General features: G+C 40.3%; 1 protein-coding gene across 2 annotated transcripts in view; it reads left to right on the top strand.

The window, feature by feature from the left end:
• Positions 1–10,570, top strand: part of rhpn2 (rhophilin, Rho GTPase binding protein 2) — a 30,067-nt gene extending 19,497 nt beyond the window's left edge. Inside the window, exons 6-15 of one of the 2 annotated variants that reach the window (XM_060859040.1) lie at positions 1–123; positions 567–733; positions 1,974–2,161; positions 2,391–2,547; positions 3,600–3,719; positions 3,933–4,127; positions 4,550–4,596; positions 7,227–7,373; positions 8,248–8,406; positions 8,549–10,570. The exon at positions 1–123 is cut by the window's left edge and continues 2 nt beyond it. In XM_060859040.1, coding sequence (XP_060715023.1) covers positions 1–123; positions 567–733; positions 1,974–2,161; positions 2,391–2,547; positions 3,600–3,719; positions 3,933–4,127; positions 4,550–4,596; positions 7,227–7,373; positions 8,248–8,406; positions 8,549–8,782 — 1,537 coding nt within the window. In that variant the 3' untranslated portion in view covers positions 8,783–10,570. Of the gene's footprint in view, positions 124–566; positions 734–1,973; positions 2,162–2,390; positions 2,548–3,599; positions 3,720–3,932; positions 4,128–4,549; positions 4,627–7,226; positions 7,374–8,247; positions 8,407–8,548 lie in introns of both variants that reach the window. The other variant, XM_060859039.1, reaches the window with a different exon arrangement.
• Positions 10,571–13,257: the final 2,687 nt, after the last annotated feature.

Genomic DNA, 13,257 nt, shown 5'->3' with positions numbered 1-13,257 from the left:
ATGCTTTACTCCAAGCCGTAGCAATACAGGGATCGAGCTACTCGCCAGCTACTTCAGCCAGCTGTCACTCCTGGAGAGTCGTTTCTTCTCCCCCAACCGGCCCATGGGCATTTTCTTCACATGGTATGTTCCAATCGAACTATATAAAATTACTCTAAGTAGCCTGTGCCTTTGTCATGAATACAGTTTATTCATTTGTAGTGTTTGCTGGTCACATGACTTTCGTTCACGTTTAAAATGACACAATGTTCAGGTCCAGGCTGACTGTAGTGTGTGTAATGTTTCCATTTTACTAACTGTCCTTGACTTTCTTGGCAATATGTATGGTGCCTACCATTTATCAGCAGTTCATCCAGTTCTCTAGTTGCATTTAAGTGCAGCCTGTACAGGTAGCTGTACCCTTATTGTAGTGATACTTCCTTTTAAAAGTATGTCCTCTCATGTGTCATCACTCAACATGCCAGAGGAAGAAGCACAGCAGGTCAGATGGGTTCTTAGAAAATGTAATGATGCATGAATACTAAGTGAAGAAAGTAAGTTTTGCGTGGAATCTGTTTTTTGTGCAGGTACGACTCTTTTACTGGCGTGCCAGTGTGCCAACAGAATATATCCCTGGAAAAGGCCAGCATCCTGTTCAACATGGCTGCTCTCTACACCCAGATTGGCATACGCAGCAACAGGCGCACGCAGGCCGGCCTAGAGGACGCCATCGATGCCTTGCAAAAATCAGCCGGTTAGTTTCGACAACCCGAAGCGTTAGATCCATGCTTACATAATTATTAGAACTAAGATCTAAGCCAGACACTATTACAGTAGTAGTAGTGTTCCTATAGGTCCATTTCCCTTCAGGGTTGGGGGTTCAATTCCTGCCTCCGCCTTGTGTGTGTGGAGTTTGCATGTTCTCCCAGTGCCTCGGGGGTTTCCTCCGGGTACTCCGGTTTCCTCCCCCGGTCCAAAGACATGCATGGTAGGTTGATTGGCATCTCTGGAAAATTGTCCGTAGTGTGTGATTGCGTGAGTGAATGAGAGTGTATCCTGCCTCGATGACGCCTGAGAGGCTCCCCGTGACCCGAGGTAGTTCGGATAAGCGGTAGAAAATGAGTGAGTAAGAGAGATGTTAAGGTATTAATCTTACTGGATATTTTATTTTAAGTCACCAGCTGCCTGGGCATAGAATGAAGGTCTTAAAAGAAAATGAAATGAAACGAAGAGACAGATATGAGTCACAGTGTGTTTCCTTAACAAGAGATTTGGTATTTTTGTGTCCGGTAAAAATAATCTCACAATAAAAATCTCCGGTAAGAATAATTTCCGATCTTTACATCATTCCCGTTTACGACACCCACCAAACTGTTTGTGTATATTCATCATTTAAGGAACTAAACAAATGTGTGGTGGTCTGAGGGCTAGTCAGTCAATGCGACTGTGGCACAAATTCTGGTCATCAGTCAAGTAAAATAGTTTTTTGGCCCAAATTGAGTTTTACAGTTTAGAGCATTTCACTGCAAGAGTAGAAATGTTTAATTCTTTTTAATCTTGCATATTCTTTCTTCCTGCTGTGTTAAGGAGCCAGTTTAATGCATGAGTCTGATGAATTAAGCTTGTGTTCAGATACCAGCTTACTAATGGTCTGTGCTGCAGTTAGAATGATACACATATACAATTTCCTAGTTTCAGTCCTCAGAACTATACAGAACAAAGGAGTAAAATCTGAACCCTGGTGTCTTTAAAACATTGGAGCCAGACAGAAAAAAAATAATTTATTGACTGCTAGAAAAGCACATTTCATAGTTTACGGCTGACTGTGTGTATATAGTGGTGTAAACTGGACCATAAATGTGAATTACGTTTATTTTGGGTAAGTGTAGGATATAAGTGAAGGGGATCAAGAAAATGAGATCAGTGCCCTATGTTAATGCTTTGTATGGGAAGAGTAAGATATCTATCACCAGCATGCTTATATACACTTACAGGAGTGCTCCATCATCTGAAGGAAACATTTACACACACACCCAGCTACGACATGAGCCCAGCTATGTTGAATATGCTGATAAAGATGATGTTGGCTCAGGCTCAGGAGTGTGTGTTTGAAAAGATCACGTTGCCTGGAATCCGCAATGAGTTCTTCAGCCTGCTCAGGATGGCACAGGAAGCTGCCAAGGTACTGCTTCCATACTTGAATCTTACAAACCCAGAGCTTGTACTGGAGGCTTAGTGGAAAATGTTTGAGTCATCTTATAAAAAATATCAAATTAAATTCATTTGTCTAACACTGCTACCATTATTGTATGTTATAGACCCGTTCATGTGTGTATTTATTGCTTGTATTTTTGTGTTTCTTTCAGTTTTAAATCTTTGACATTCATGCATGTTTATATATTGTTTCATAGGTGAGAGAGGTGTATGAACATGTGCACCAGTGCATGATCCATGCCCCGGTTAAAGACAATGTGCCCTTTTTCTGGTCCACAATGGCAGAAGTGAAGGCCCATCACTATCACGCTCTCGCCCATTACTTCATTTCCACCTCCCTACTGGACCATGAGTGTAAGTCAATAAACCAATCATACAGCCTCATTTTTAATAGAAATATACAATAGTCAAGAAGCAACCTGTTGAGAACCCAATCCTCAAAATGGTGCCACCACCATGCTTCAGCATAGTATGTTCTCAGGGTGGAAAAATGTTCCTAGATATTTGCAAAATACTGATTGTGCTTGTGTTTAAAAAGGTTTAAAACATTTGTAGAATTTAATGAAATGTCTACATTTAGAATTACTGTAGCCACATCTTAACATTAGAGGACCAAACTTCCCAAGTGGACTCCCAGAACTTTTGGCATTCACTGATTGGCTGAAAGCCCAGTGTAACCTTAAAGGTTTTCAGTCCATTCCTTTTCCACAAGGGAGCAGTGAATACGGGGTAACTAAGTTTAACAGAGTCACCTTACATTCAGAGGGATTTTAATGAGGCCAGGCTGGTGTACAAAACTGTTATTGAAGCCTGCTGAGCATGAGCCAGAAGTCAAAAGGAAAAGACAGAGAAGGAGAAAGGGAGGGGAGAGCAAGAGTGAGAGTACAAACATGACTGTTAGCAAAACTTTGATTTGTTTTAAAAAAAAATAAAACACAGTGGGTTGCGTCTGGCTCAGGACTATAAACTGTTCCCACAGAGGGTTGAAATTTTATCAGTTCTCTCTAAGTGTGAGGAATGGCAACCTCCCTGCCCAGATATGAAAAAACACAGACGGCTTAAGGGATGCGGCTTTAAAATTAAACAGATCCCAGACGTGAATTTCTATAGAAAAGCGTTTTACACCAGGACTTGTCTGGATCTTCTGCATCAATTGTAGATTATCAAATCAAGACACACTTGCTGAGCTTCGTTAGTCTTGTATTGGAGCTTCTGTATTGAGGAATGATTAATCTTGTGCAAACTGCATGTCTATATATTGTATAAATTCATCTATAATTTCGTATTATTTGTAATGGCACCTGTAGATTGTTTCTAAGTAGTCATAGTTTTGTGTGTATGCACTGATAAATTGAGAAATTAGGAAAGTTGAAGCAATATTGTGATGCCTGCGTGTGTGTGTGTAGTGACCCTCAGTGATGATGAGGACAAGCAGGAGAAAGCTCTCTCTCAGGCGTATGACACTATGCCTGATGGACGCTCTGCCCTTGAGATCCTGCGTAAGAAACAGGAGCGGCGCCGCATAGGTGAGTCTCCTCACACTACAACCTTATCATTCAGTGGCTGTATGAAACATCTGTTTTACTAATTTGTTAATATATTTTTAAATGCTTTATACATGATTTAGCAATGTGTATACTATTAAGCTCTCTACATTATAAATATGGCATTGTAAACTTTAATAAGGCAATAAACACCCAAAGCCCCTTCACACCTCCATGTCTTTCTCCATCCCACAGGTAAGGCACACCTTAAGCGTGCCATAATGAATCAAGAGGACGCGCTGCGTAACCAAAGCTTGTGCCCTCACCTCCGCAAGCTGGACATCCTCAGTAAAATTCTTGAAGCCAGTCACAAGCGCTCGCTTGAAAAATTTGAGCAAAACGACACAGAAGATGACTTTACCGATTACATGGAGGCACCGGACATCATCTGTGAGTTTAAAATAGGGGGAAAAAATCAAACAGAAACTTCATACAATTATACAAGAACACAATAAATGATAATATATCTACACTGTTCCATCAAAAGATGGAACAACAAAAAAAAAAGCACCTTTTTCCTGAGTGAGTTTTCATTTTAAGTCAAATCTCAATATATTTTTATTAAAGGATAAATAAAACACAACAGCGAGCAAAAATTTAGTTTTCTCATTTTAACAGTATTTTTTAAAGTAAAAAGTTGTAGTTAAGAAAAGTTATATTAAAGAAGGAGAAAAGTGTATTTGTTTTTAATGAACTATTAAAGAAGGTGAGATTAAAGGTAAAAGGTTTGGGACTGGGGAATCCAAAATAATATTAATATTATTAATGATTCCAGTCTTGTTTATAACACGCTTTTTTTGTTCCTTGTGCAGCAAAAACTGAGCAGAAAGCAGATCTGGACATTCCTGCCACCACTAAGGTGAAAGTCAAAGACCTATTCCACCAACTGGTATGTGGGCAACTAATTTTTCTATTTAATACTCAGGCTCTGTTCACAGCATTGCAATACTTTTTATTAGGGTTTGTTCTGTTAGAAAAACCTGTCATGTCTGACATTTGCGTGCTGTAATGAACAGATCCGTACAAAAGCTTCTCCACACTGTACAAAACTCCAGCTCTAATATAAGGTGCTCCTTCTAAAGCCCTGATTTGCTGCGTTTGTTTGTACAGTGTGAAGAAGCTTTAAAAGCACTAACAGGTTCACTCTGGTGAAATGCTGGCTGCATGTCAAGAACTTGTGTCGGACATTTTTCACTAATCTTACACTAAACATTTACAACATTAATCCACTCCCTGTATCTTGGTCCACAAAGCTTACTGTATCAGGGTCTTTTAGGTTTATGGGGTTGTCAGGTTTACGGTTATGTGTGCAGAAAAGTGTACGGAATATACTGGATGACTGCACTGAGGGCTGAGGGTAGAGCGTCTGTGTGTGTGCATGTTAGTGTGTGTGTGTGTTCACGCACCTTAGTGTGTGTGTGTTTGCGCACTTGTGTGTGTGTTTGCGCACTTGTGTGTGTGTGTTTGCGCACTTGTGTGTGTGTGTTTGCGCACTTGTGTGTGTGTGTTTGCGCACTTGTGTGTGTGTGTGTTTGCGCACTTGTGTGTGTGTTTGCGCACTTGTGTGTGTGTTTGCGCACTTGTGTGTGTGTGTTTGCGCACTTGTGTGTGTGTGTTTGCGCACCTGTGTGTGTGTGTGTGTGTGTGTTTGCGCACTCGTGTGTGTGTTTGCGCACTCGTGTGTGTGTTTGCGCACTCGTGTGTGTGTTTGAGCACTCGTGTGTGTGTTTTTGCGCACTCGTGTGTGTGTGTTTGCGCACTCGTGTGTGTGTTTGCGCACTCGTGTGTGTGTGTGTTTGCGCACTCGTGTGTGTGTTTGCGCACTCGTGTGTGTGTGTGTGTTTGCGCACTCGTGTGTGTGTTTGCGCACTCGTGTGTGTGTTTGCGCACTCGTGTGTGTGTTTGCGCACTCGTGTGTGTGTTTGCGCACTCGTGTGTGTGTTTGCGCACTCGTGTGTGTGTGTTTGCGCACTCGTGTGTGTGTGTTTGCGCACTCGTGTGTGTGTGTGTTTGCGCACTCGTGTGTGTGTGTGTTTGCGCACTCGTGTGTGTGTGTGTTTGCGCACTCGTGTGTGTGTTTGCGCACTCGTGTGTGTGTGTTTGCGCACTCGTGTGTGTGTGTGTGTGTGTGTGTGTGTGTGTTTGCGCACTTGTGTGTGTGTGTTTGCGCACTCGTGTGTGTGTGTGTGTGTGTGTGTGTTTGCGCACTTGTGTGTTTGTGTGTGTTTGCGCACTTGTATATGTGTTTGTGTGTTTGTGCACGTGTGTGTGTGTTTGTGCACGTGTGTGTGTCTGTGCGTGTGTGTTTGTGCACGTGTGTGTGTGTGTGCACGTGTGTGTGTGTTTGTGAACGTGTGTGTGTGAGTTTGTGAACGTGTGTGTGTTTGTGCACGCGTGTGTGTGTTTGTGCACGCGTGTGTGTGTGTTTGTGCACGCGTGTGTGTGTGTTTGTGCACGCGTGTGTGTGTGTTTGTGCACGCGTGTGTGTGTGTTTGTGCACGCGTGTGTGTGTGTTTGTGCACGCGTGTGTGTGTGTTTGTGCACGCATGTGTGTGTGTTTGTGCACGCGTGTGTGTGTGTTTGTGCAATCGTGTGTGTATGTTTGTGCACGCGTGTGTGTGTTTGTGCACGCGTGTGTGTGTTTGTGCACGCGTGTGTGTGTTTGTGCGCGCGTGTGTGTGTTTGTGCGCGCGTGTGTGTGTTTGTGCACGCGTGTGTTCGTGTTTGTGCAATCGTGTGTGTATGTTTGTGCACGCGTGTGTGTGTGTTTGTGCGCGCGTGTGTTCGTGTTTGTGCAATCGTGTGTGTATGTTTGTGCACGCGTGTATGTGTGTTTGTGCACGCGTGTGTGTTGGTTTGCACATGTCTGTGTGTGTTTGCGCATGTATGTGTTTGCGCACGTCTTTCCTTTACACAGAAATATATTTAAAGCAATTTAAAGACACATTTGAATGACAGATGCTCAGGTATTGACATACAAGACCAGTTTCAGTTAAGACTTTCCTGATTCATATCCTGCCTATTAACTCCTTGTAAAACACCTAAAAGAGTTCCACCTTTTTACAGTCTGAACCTGAAGGATGGCTTTAAAAGGTAATGATAAAGTCACATCCTTCATTTCTAAGCAGGTTGTATATAGGGAATTAAACCAGTCAATTAAAGTATTAATGACTTAACTCTTGTCTTTGTAAATTGGAAACAAGGTGATTTGAAGCCTGTGCCATTCCAATATTTGAAATAACCTGAGCAGCATCTGTTACACCGGTTGATGTACTTTGACATTCTAGCAATATAAAGCAACATATTTTATTTTCTATTCGTATTTCAGAGGGACAACTGTTGCTAAACACGGGAGATGTTTTCCCTGTTGTTTAGACGCTGATTTAAGACTGCGTCCTGTTTGGAATCTGTTTATGTTTTATACGGTTACAACGTGTGTTTTGGGATGCATTGTCACACTCACTGTCATTTACGTGCCATGTGTTACAGGGCCCGTTGTCCATATTCTCAGCTAAACAGAGGTGGACTGCACCACGCACGCTCAGGGTGAAGGCTGACGAAAGAGACATAGGTTTCACACTGAAGGGGGATTCACCTGTCCAGATTCAATCACTCGACCCACTCTGTCAGGCAGCTGTGAGTCTGTACACACACACACACACACACACACACACACAGATAAAGTAATGAGTGTTAGAAGTGTATTAAAACACAAGCCACACCTAATTAACAGAAGACGTGATTTATGCAATTGACCTTGTCCATTTTAAATGATTGACTCAATGGACATGGTGGGGTGGGGGGGTATCAATGCAAATGAAAACCTGTTATTATATGGTATACAGTCTAAAAGTCACTTCAGGTCTGTTGATTCTTCTTCTTCAGAAGTCTGCTGTTTAAAGCAATTAGTTACAGAATGAAAAAATGACCTACTTGTAATTCCATGACAGATGCATGAAGTCCTACATCACAGTGTTTTCCAATTCATACATGTTTAAGCTTAATTTAATGAAGGAGCTTAGACTCTCTGAATCTGTCTTTCAGTCGTTCCTTCTCATTAGTAGTTTTGTAATGGTAATTTCCCAGGCTTTACGGGAAAGGAAAAAAAGATGAGCTGGATTAGCTGGATCTCACAGGTCTCTCACATGGGCCTTTAGACAAGCGGCAGATCTTAACATTTTCTCTCCTGTTCACATTCCACCTGTTTCTGGGTTCTCATGCTCTTAAATCTTTTGAGCTGTCTAGAGCAGCTGCACTTGTTCAGAAATAGCTCCCCCCCAAAAATAAATACATACTAAGGGGAAAGTGTGTGTGTGTGTGTGTGTGTGTGTGTGTGTGTGTGTGTGTGTGTGTGTGTGAATGAGCCTGTACTGCTTTCCCTCTGATAAGCACTTTGTAAATATTGGCAGTGCAGAACAAATAAAAACACTCTCTCAGAACATGATTTACTTTATCTACAACCTCTTTCTCTTACTCCCCCATTTTTTCTTTTTTTTGTTGTTATCCCCAGGCTGATGGCCTGAAAGAGGGTGATTACTTGGTTGCCGTTGGAGATACAGACTGTAAATGGATGGGAGTGAGTGATGTCATGAAGCTGTTAAAGGACGTGGACGAGGAAGGAATCGACATAAAAGTCATCAGCATGATGGACAACAGCATCCAGGCCATGGTAACTTTCCCAGCATCCAAAGCACATGTTTTTTTTTTTTTTTTTTTTTTGCTTGGTCTTCTTTGATTGCTCAGATTTAGCATCTTTTTTATTAAGATTTGAACCTTTCTAAAGTTATGCATAATCTCTCTCACCGGAACAGCCCACAAAAAGTGCCACGTTCTCAGGCGGCCTTCCAAAAACCTACTCCATGATCTGCTTGGCTGACAATGACGAAGACAAAACGTCTTCAAAAACACGCAAAGTCAGCAAGAAGATGTCATTTCTCAGCTGGGGGCTGAAGAACAAGCACAAGAGTGCCAGCACTCTGAGCCTCCCCACAGCTGACTACAAACCCTCCATCCCCAGGTCCTTCAACGACAGTAGCCTCTACTAAACACACAGACACAGCCAACACTGAACCGCTGGATGTGGCACAGTGCTTTCAGGTACAAAGTGGAAATATAGTGAAGGAACAAAGACTTTTGCACACAGATCTTGGGACAGATTAAACAGTAAACAGTTTTTTTTATTTCTGCTGGCAAAACGTTTCTTGTCCTGTAAGTCATTGTGCTCGTACAGTTAACATGAATAAAATATAATTAGAACAGATGTTTTTTGTAAATCTAGAAATATATAAACCTGTTGGATATCTGTTATAGTGTGTGTGTGTGTGTGTGTGTGTGTGTGTGTGTGTGTGTGTGTGTGTGTGTGTGTGTGTGTGTGTGTGTGTGTGTGTGTGTGTGTGTGTGTGTGTGTGTGTCTCACACAGTATGGGAGGGACATTTTTAAAGTATAAAAAGTCCTACAGGAAACTGATACTTTAAGACACAATCTTGCCAATAGTTATTAGAAAACAGGAGGACGCCGTGCTGTTACCCATCAAGAACTGCTGCTGCTGTAAATGTTATTTCAGTGATTTATAACGTTAGGGAAAGTTGCTTACTTCAGTTCAAAAGTATAATGTTTGTGTATGTATATATTTTTTCTTTAAGCGCATCTCCCCACAGCTCAACAATAAGGAATAAAGTAAAAGACTTTACGCAACACGGCCATAAAACAAAAATGTTAAAATATTATGGCAAGGTTCGAGTGGGATTATACTGAGTGTGTTAGTGTGTGTAATGTGAATGTTCAGTGTGTGGTTGATGCATTGGGTGCTTGTTGTGCCAGTGCAGTGGTTGTTGTTTCTGTATTATAAAACCATGCCTTATTATTCGTGTAGACAGGAAGATGAGTTCTGTCGGGACGCTGGTGTTACTCCGGGTCCTCGAGCTCGAAGGATTAAAGATAAACCTCATTCAGTGTGGAAAGTCTTTATATTATACTTATTGTAATGTAGGCTATTTGCTAACACCTTAAGTGTTAGACGTATTTCGCTGTCTACAACGTAGATACTTATACACATTTGATAATCAAATAAATAAAATGCACATAGAGGAAAAAGATCTAGAAATAAAATACATATTCGTTCCTTTTGATGTTTTTAGAAATCTTGTCCCACTGTGGCCAAGTTGCACATAAGTGATGCCACAGGTGAGATGTAAAGATTTTATGTTTGTGCAATTAAGTATTTGACTTCTTCACACTATTTTCTATTCATCAAATGACTTCTCTAGTGTTTTATTTGTATTATTTTCCTTATATGTCTGTGAGTGTTGATGGTGTGTTTTTTGAATGTGTTATTCAATTTAAAGTGATTTTAGTCTGAACCTTTGTCTTATACATGTCATTGTTTCTATGTACACCAGATTTGCAATATCTAGACTTATGGATCTTGGGGATTTTTAATAAAAATGAAAATGAGATTTATGTTGGACGATGTTAAGACCTCATCAGATGAAGTGGAGGTCACATGCAGGTTGATTGTTGCTCCTTGATTATGATTATAATAGCACACTATTTTAAAAGGCATATTTATATTTATATATTGTGGGTCAATTGTTAATATATTAGTAAATGTAAATGAGCCTTAAAGGGCAAACCTCCATAATGGTACTGTATCCATTGGGGTTTTGGCATTTGGATTATGTTATTTTTTTTTTTTTGTGGTTTGTTTAGTTTCTTTGCTTTTCTGTTGCACTGTACTGTTAATTCGGAGTGGAAGTTAGGCTCGTTTGGTGATTTTATTTTTTCTGTCACTTTGTTGTATACATACCTGAAATAAAAGAAATAATGGGTGATACCTGCTTTTGTTGAGTCAGTTGATTATTTTTTAACATCTCTTTGAAGCTTCAAACATCAGAATACTCTGACTTCACTTACTAAATCTTTAAACAAGAGATACAAACATTATATACACACAACACAAGGTTTTATAACATATTTACATAACTTAGGTATTATTTCTTATCTACACAAAAGGGCAAGTTGCGTCATTTGTTCCTGAAAGCAAAGCATTTCATTTCCATGTCCCTTGAGTGTTGCACCTTGTTTGTGTGAATGAAACTTGAGCACGCCTTTAGACGTGTACACAGATTAATGAACCAGGGAATACATGTCCTTATCACAGTCTCTATTTCCATATAACACACTGACTTCCCTCACCTATCCACTTTATTAGGAACATCTGTACAATTACACGTTCATGCTAGTTATCCATTAAGCTAATCATGTGACAGCACAGCAATGCTAAACATAATGCAGATACACGTCAGGAGCTACAGTTTAGTTAGTATTGGTTTAAAGTGTAATGTCGGTGACTGTGATCTCTGTAACAGGTCAAGTTGGAGTGTTTTAGTTAAAAAAAGTAGGGCTAGATGCTTAGCAAGTGACACCGGATGAGAAACTGAACAGCGTGTGCCTCGTATTACATGTTTTGTACCGTCTTGCATGTTGTGTAAACACTAGTTGCAGTGTCTGAGGGGGGTAGAAAATTGAAACGGTGACGGAATACGCCTCTACCGGAGCGAACAGGACAGCTATGGACAGAACAGACTGTTCAGGACAAATTGGATTGGAATGTCAGGATCTAAGTAAAAGAAACAATGGAGGTTGGTTATCAGTGACTGCCTGGTCAACTGCATGACAAACTGAATAAGGGCATGTGAAAGATTACAACGTTACCTAGTAAGAAGGTTACCTGCTCAGGTACAGAAGGGAAAACCTGTACTGATTTTTCTCGCTGATGTAAAAACGTCAGACAAGCTGTTATTTAAAGCAGCGGTCGCACGCTGTATTCATCCAGTCAGGGTTGCTGACGTCACAAATTTGCAAATAAGAGCGTAAAGTCAGGGTTTATGAATGTACAGTGTGAAAGGTCAGATTATAAATACATTGAATATGAAATCATAATGAACTATAAATACCTGTTAATAATTTAATTGTTAACCTGGATAAAGTATGTGCAAAAAAAAGCGTAAAAAAAAAGTAAAACAAGATTAGTCACGAAATCATTTAAGGTGTGTTTGTGAAATATTATTTCCTCTGTATGTTGCTATTGGATGCTGAAAGTATTGCTCCACCCATCCAAACATCCATCCACCCATCCATCCATCCACCCATCCATTCTATAAGTGTGAAAAGCCCTTATATGTTCTGACCTAGGAATCGCTGACTGCACCCGTAAAAAACATAATGATGATAAAGAATCAGTTGTTCAAATAAATAGGAAGAAGGAAGGAAGAATTTCTGTGGGGTATTCACACAATATGATAATAGTACATGAGCTGTATTTGTAAATAATACTTCACTGAAAAGCGCAGCACACTGACTTTGGGCCTTCACTTTTCACTGGCTTCATTTCATATGTTGCGGGTTTTTCCAGCAGCGGTTTAGTGCAGAGTCTGAAAAGAGAACGTACATCTGTCTGCAACCTGAGCTTCACCGGCTACTGCCAAATCCAGTTACAAAAGCAGCTCAAAGACCTGAAAATTAAACGTTAACAGTGTTTGAGTAATAAATATAAAAGCAGCCCGGCTGTCTCAGGAAGACAACCAGAGAAGATGTCTGGGCCTGAAGAGGATCATTTTACTTAAAAAAGTTATGTTACATAGCACACCTGGGTAAGAAGTAAAAAGCACATCTGGGTAAGTTAATAAGCAAATAAGTAAAATCAGCTGTCTTTTAATTCTTTGTGTGCTATGAATGTGAGAATCTGGGATACTGAACATGTGGTGTACTAATGTACTTTAAATTATTCCCAGGCAGGGGGAATTTTAGACTGTGGCTAGTTATTAAAGACAAGGGCTCTTAATGCCAATAGTGATGTCAGAGTGGTTTTGTGTGTGTGTGTGTGTGTGTGTGTGTGAGAGAGAGGGAGAGAGAGAGAGAGAGATAGAGAGAGAGAGAGAGAGAGAGAGAGAGAGAGAGAGAGATGGATGTTAAATGCATGGCTTCTGCACAAGTCAGCTGAAACAGTCAAAGTTTATTTCCACATAAATATCTGCATTCATCTCACTGATAAGTCAATGAATTCAATTTCATTTAAATGTTTTAATTTATTTGTATAGCGCTTTTCTCAATTCACATTGTCTCAAAGCAGCTTTACAGAAGAAACAGAAGAGAAAAGAAATAAATATAATAAGTATAAAACAAGTAAATGAATACATACATTTAAAGTTTAAAATTAATTTAAAAATGTGAAATTAATCATTTAAAATTTATGTGTTTATCCCTAATGGGCAAGCCAGAGGTGACGGAGGCAAGGAAAAAAATCTCGCTGAGATGATATGAGGAAGAAACCTTGAGAGGAACCAGACTCAGAAGGGAACCCATCCTCATTTAGGTGACACTGAACAGTAAATAATGTAAATGTAAATAATGTCATTTCTACAATAGTTTATAATAGTGAAACCAAGAGCTCCTGAGGAAGTAATGGGTCAACAAAAACTCTGAGTAAAAACTCTGAGTTCACCACAGACCCAACACTAA

The sequence above is a fragment of the Tachysurus vachellii genome, chromosome 23 (assembly GCF_030014155.1).
Source record: "Tachysurus vachellii isolate PV-2020 chromosome 23, HZAU_Pvac_v1, whole genome shotgun sequence".
NCBI classification, from domain to species: domain Eukaryota; kingdom Metazoa; phylum Chordata; class Actinopteri; order Siluriformes; family Bagridae; genus Tachysurus; species Tachysurus vachellii.
The sequence above is the reverse complement of the archived record's forward strand: the minus strand, read 5'-3'. Positions and strand labels throughout refer to the sequence as shown.